Below are 6,330 nucleotides of genomic sequence, written 5' to 3' on the forward strand. Positions count from 1 at the left end.
CTCCCTTCTTCCATTCACAGCATGCCTTGGGTTCTGTGAAAAGAGTAAAAGAAGTATTGTGAATGGATGAGGGGAGAGGATGAGGTGGATACACAACACAATACTTTACTGAATGGGAGTTGGAACCTCTCATCTGGGGCGCTAGAAGAAGAGCAGTGTCTGAAGTATCCAGTCTCAATAAAGATAGAATTTGCACAGTAACCAGCTATCATCCGAGCAAAGGCCAGATTATTATGACCACCCCATCAGTACTTCGTTGGGCCACAAGATGACTCCACGAGATGACTTCGTTGGGCCGCCTCGTGACTCCACGAGATGTTGAAAGGTGATGCGAGGAATCTGACACTGCACCCATATCTTCAGAAAAAAACACTTCTACTGTCGTGGTAAACAACCTGTTTCCCTATTTATAATGGTCTGGCCCTCTAGCAACTTCAGCGCAAAATTATAGCTAATTATAGCTAATTTGCCTACAAACGTCAGGTGGTCATAATAATCTGGCCACTCAGTATATATGACTTGTGCTCTTCCACCCCAAAAAAATCCTGGAGTTCTGCTTTAAAAGTAATGATGACTCATATTGACATGTTCTTTATAGATTTGTGAGAAGTGGGATTTTACAGATAAGACTGCTTTAAATGTTACCTCATTTGCTGCAATGTAATCATTAAGGGGGTTATTCACTTAGCTGCCAAAGGCAGCCGAGTGAGTAACCGAGCCGAAGTGAAGTGAGCCAAACGCTGTTCTGCATCATCGGCTGAGCCAAAGTGCAGAAGGACTTCGATCCAACATCCGAGTGGCATGCGGCTTACCTATTCTGCTCGGTACTTCCGAGGTAATGAGCAGAATAGCAAAACAGTTAAATAAAAATTTTTTTAAAATGTTGAAGAATTATTTTCAAAATTTAAAAAAACTAGCAAAAAGAAAAATATTTCTTTTAAAGAAAAGAAAAAAAGAATAAAATTTTTTTTTTTTAAAACAACAATTGGGCTGAGCTAGTGGTGATAGCTGGCTCCGCCCAACTGTTTCCTATTGGCCGGCACCTGCCAGAGTCTTCTAGAAGGTCCCGGCCAATGAATAACAACTGGGCGGAGCCGGCTGTGACGTCACGTTCAGCACCGCCCAGTTGTTATTGTTTAATGACAGATCAGCATCCCCAGGTCATTACAACTGGGCGGAGCAAGCAGTGACATCACGGCTCGCTCCGCCCAGCTGTTATTTGCGTGGAGATCGGTCAGCTTCAGCCGACTGTTCTCCACACAGCAGCCCTTCGGTTCGACTGAACCGAAAGGCGGGGGCATCCAAAGAGAGCCGAAGGATCAGCCGAAGCTGGATCCTTCAGCTTTTTAGTGAATAACCCCTTAAGTTGCAACTTATTTAACTGTCAACAAGAGTGAATAATGATCTCAAGTTTACCTGAGAAAAGTTACTAGTCTTTTCTTTACACCTTTAACACAACAATGTCAGGGTATGTCACAGATTCCATTTCAATTTGTAAAAATCTACTCAATATAAAGGCTGTGGCAGAAACCATGTCTCAGACATGATCAGTGTTGTCCCTAGCCTTTTTGCAGCTTGAGGTGGCACCAGGGGGGTTGGGGGGTGCTGGTGGTTGAGTGAAGCCACGCTCCCCACCTCGCTCGGTGTCCAACCCAGCTCCTGGCAGCCAGTGATATCACAGGTTGCCAAGAGCTGGATGGGACACTGGCCAGAGCTTCCCAGGTTGCTAAGAGCTGAGCGGGGAGATGTGCATGGCCCTTACACATCTCCCAACCCAACTCTTAGCAACCTGGGACCCTTAAGCTGAAAAGGGGGTGGCAGGCACACTGCAAACATTGTGCAGCAGAGCAACCATGCTGCTCTGCCTGATGCCCTCCCCACATGATCCAAAGTGATGCTGCCTGAGGCAACAGCCTCACACTGCCTCAAGAAATGAACAGCCCTGGGTATGATTGTAAACGGGAGGATTACACTGCCAATAAAATTGTAGCTGGCTGAAAACAATCAATTTCCCTCCTCAACCTGCTATAATGGACTTTGACTGGCTCAGCTAAGATTGCACTCCAAATTAGATGTAGCCTCCCTGCATAATCTCCATTGCTCCCTCCCAATGAGTGTGTTAGGAATAATCATCTACTATTTAAATGAAAAATATTTAAAAGGAAGAAACACAGTTACCTAAGAATATGAACTATTAAACAGTTCATAAGAAGTCTTGGGTTCTTTAGAGAAGAAATGCTGTAAGCAGTAGCACTTGACAATGAAACTGCTTTATAGATTTTGGCACAGCCACAGATAAACAACTGTTTGTTGGGGTCATGAGTTTTATTTCTACACGCACATTCATTTTTCATGATTACGCAATAGAATATGCATGTAGAAACAAATATGGGTGTGGTTTTAACTTTGTATTTAATTTTTACCCTTAGGACTTGCTCGCCACCCATTGTTATTAAGGCTTCCACACCTTTTCCACCAAGGATAGTATATATTCAGATCCGCCATCATTTACTGCTCAGTAAAGCTTGCCACCTGATGTACCATTCAGCTGGGTGAAGTCTCTTCCATTTCCAGAAGCCAGCAATGAGTAGCTGCAGCTGTCTGCGCCCAGAAACTGACTCGGAGGAAGAGGTGAGTTATTCCGACAGCTCAAAGTTTGAAGTCAAAGAGTGCAGGCACAGCCAGTACACAGTAACACAATAGAACTTGTGTTGTCACTGGTCATATGAGTAGCAAACTGATTGGTATACAATGTAATTCCAACACAATGAACATCACAGACAACAAAGAACATGTGGTGTTATTTTCACATAGACAGCAGAAAAAGTATGAGGAATGCTTCTTAAAGGGAATTCTTCTTTTAAGAATGCTAGACCAATATTATCATGATTATTCTTTAGTTTAAGCTGGCCATACACAAAGATTTCTCTTATTCAGCCCAACAGGGCTTAAAAAGAGGAATAATCTCCCCTGCCAGCTATTATATTATGATGGTCGGCTCCTGCAACTGTTAGAATACCCGAACAGTGACTGCAGATGTTTGGGTGCAGTCACTGATTGGCCAACTTTAAAGTTTGTTGTGCTGAGTGGTGTTGACAGGACCACCCATGGCTCAAATTTTGGATGATTCACAAGAAAGTTTTTAATCTGTGTATGGCAAGGTTAAGGCCCTATTCACACCAGCCGCCTGCCAGTGGCCACAGCAAGAAAATGGTATGCCTGCTTACTGCCAGCTTACAAAGTCAAGTAGACTACATTAAAGTGACCCTGTCACCACAAGGTCCAAAGTAAACATACCCCACACTGTAAAAGAAGAGCAAATATTACCTTTCCATTGGCACTTGTCTTCAAACCCCCATGCTTTGTTGATCACCATCTGTTTAAGTTCTTTGACACTTACATATGTGTGAATACCTGCTTCTCTGAGCGCTGAGTGCCAAATCATGCAACAAAACTTGCGTCTATAGTGAAGTCATGCTTCGGTGCCATTCTTGTGCCTTGCTAAAAACACCCAAATATGTGCATGTACTCGATGCTCACTGACGTGACGCTCCAGGGTAAATGGGGGCTTGAGTGCAACAGTTTTGGCACCAATAAAATTGTCACTCCTGATAAAAAGAAATGTATTGCCCCTAAAAAACTAACCCTAACCATTACTAAACTCCAGGCAGATATCACATTTTATTTAGAAATGAATTAAATAAAAAATAATTTCATGCAATTTTAAATAAACCTAGCATGAATGCCTTATTCTGTCCAGATAATCAGACCCCTGTAATCTGTATAGCAACACTTACACTAGGTAAAGAAAGAGCGGAACGTTGAGCCAATCGGGACTCTGTGCAGAGTGCTGTCAGCCAATATTTTGAATATGCTCAGTGGAAGGCAGAGCAGGAAGATGACAAAATGAGCACTTAACCCTTGCAATATGGGATAGCCCCATTGCAAGGGTAGTTTTTTGTTCCCTAGTATTTTATAATCAAAAATACTCCAATGCTAGGTCCTTTTTAACATGCCTCTAAATCTAACCCTTAAACATAATATAGCCCCTTAACTAGGGATGCATTGATACCGATACTAGTATTGGTATTGGTGACGATACCGAGTATTTGGGCGGGTACCCTTACTCACCCAAATGCTCCTGATACGGAAGCCAGGCAGCGAGTTACACTCTGCCCAGCTTCCTGATTGACCAGGATGCTGACTCCATGCTTCCTTGTCGCCAGGGAGCATGAAGCTGGCTTCCCGGCTATTTAGGAAGCCAAGGGGGGGGCGAGTCATTACCCGCCCCCCGCGGCTTCCTGATTGGCTGTGAAGCCAGCTCCACGCTCACTCGTTTCCAGAGGGCCTTGTCACTTGGTGTAATGACTCGCGCCCAGCTTTCTGAATGGTCGGGAAGCTGGCCAATCAGGAAGCCAGGTGGCGAGTCATTAACCCCCCCCCCCCCGACTTCCTGGCAATCAGGAAGCCGGGCGGCAAGTTGTGACATGCTGCCTGGCTTCCGTAATAAGGCTTCTGGTATAGGTATTCAGTATCGGCGAGTACCGGAACACAATTATCGGTACTCGTATTCGATCCCGAAAAAACGGTATTGGTGCATCCCTACGCTTAACCCTAACCTGAACCTGTTCATTATGACTTGTTATATTATGCTAATTTTCATTATCAGCTGAACAATAAGATTATTTTTTCACTAATAATCAAACAACACACCACAAATGTGCGCAGAACACTGGTGCCAAAGGTTTTGTGCTGAAAACAATTATTTTAATAATTACTCTATATGTATACTTGCATAATGTTAAAGAAAAAGAACATGACATGAGACTAGTGATATCTGTTTATTACTTGAACTGTACACTAACTATTCCTATTTCTTCTCTAGTACAAGGAGAGCCCAGAGAAAGAGCCGAAAGAGGAGCTAAGTGACAAAGTAGACGGAGAGCTGATCTTTACTGCAGCCGTCGTGGGTGGTATACACAAAGCACAAAGCAACCAACGGGAACGTGAGAAGGACCGCCAAAAAATAAGAGAGCGAGAACGAAGAAAAGACCATGAAAAACAGAGGGAAAAAGATAAAAACACAGAGAGAGAAAAGGAGAGGAGAAGGCAAAGAGAAAGGCAGAGACAAGCTGAGAAACAGAGACAGAGACAGTCTGACAAACAAAAGCAGAGACAAGCAGAGAAGCAGAGGCAGAAGAAAAAGAAATAACTTATTTTGTGTACATACCATCATAGTAGTATGATAAGTCCTTTAAAAAGAGTTCAGCCAGTCGCAGTGATTAGGCTTTCATCATGAGGAATTTGTATCCCTCATCAGGAACACCATTTTAATCAGGCTAGTTATATAGGCATCAGATCTGCAGTGCAGGTTTTAACTTAAGTCCCCAGATCTCTCCTATGATTAGCAGTCTATGTGGCTGCACAGATCCCGGAAAATAAAGAAGTATTGTACTTGAAAGGAGACATTTATTTCTTTAATTCTTACATGCAAACACAATTATCTAAAATAATGAAACAAGGGAACAACCTGATATCTGAAACATAAGCTGTTGTCCGTGTGTTCTATACATAGATCTAATGTATATCTCTATCGTACACCAGACCAGGCTGGAAATATGCACTGCTGTGGGGTGCTGTAGCAGTAGGTGGACAGAAGAGAATATATTGCTACCAGGCTGCAATCTTCTAAAGTAAAAACACCTATAGTAGAGTAAGTTATGCAACATTTGTGACCCTGCAAGGGGTCCCTTCATCAGGTAAAGTGACCACCTTTGCCTGATGAGGTCACTTTACCTGATGAAGGGACTGTTTGTGGGTTCTGAAACATTGCATTTATTATGTGACATGCATAACTAACTCTAATAAAGGCAGTTCTATTGGAAATATACTCCCTTCTCTTTGCACAGATGTGGGCCTTCATGCATTAAGGCTAGGTTCTCACCTTTGCATCTGCATTTCCCAGTGATTTTTACAGCCTTTATAATGCATGTTTTAACATATAACATTTTGGTGTGTAATTTCACGTGTTCAGCACTTTTTTTTTGGCCAGAGATAGTCAAATAAGGTAGAGGTTGCTAAGTGGTGGGGACTTGTTGTCATGCACTAAAACATACAAAAACGCACGCTACATGTGGTTTTCCTACACTGTTAAAGTCTATGGGGCCAAAAAGGCCCGTTCTCACACCAAAAGAGGTACTTGTCATGTCATGTTTTGGGCAACACGTGTTAAATCACAAAGGTGTTAACTGGGCCTAAAGAAAATCTTTTGAGAGGGAAACACTGAGGGTTCTATTGCTGTCTATTGTGGAAAGTCCGGTTCTTTGGCTG

At 42.9% G+C, this 6,330-nt stretch overlaps 1 protein-coding gene across 1 annotated transcript; it reads left to right on the forward strand.

Annotated features, from left to right (window-relative positions):
- Nucleotides 1-2,455: 2,455 nt before the first annotated feature.
- Nucleotides 2,456-5,294, forward strand: LOC108786258 (putative uncharacterized protein DDB_G0271982). The gene is made up of 2 exons (XM_018555505.1): nt 2,456-2,631; nt 4,886-5,294. Exons 1-2 carry the CDS (start codon nt 2,584-2,586, stop codon nt 5,210-5,212), a joined length of 375 nt encoding a protein of 124 aa, XP_018411007.1. The 5' UTR covers nt 2,456-2,583; the 3' UTR covers nt 5,213-5,294.
- Nucleotides 5,295-6,330: the final 1,036 nt, after the last annotated feature.

Source organism: Nanorana parkeri, unplaced genomic scaffold (assembly GCF_000935625.1).
Source record: "Nanorana parkeri isolate BGI_ZX_2015 unplaced genomic scaffold, ASM93562v1 scaffold199, whole genome shotgun sequence".
NCBI classification, from domain to species: domain Eukaryota; kingdom Metazoa; phylum Chordata; class Amphibia; order Anura; family Dicroglossidae; genus Nanorana; species Nanorana parkeri.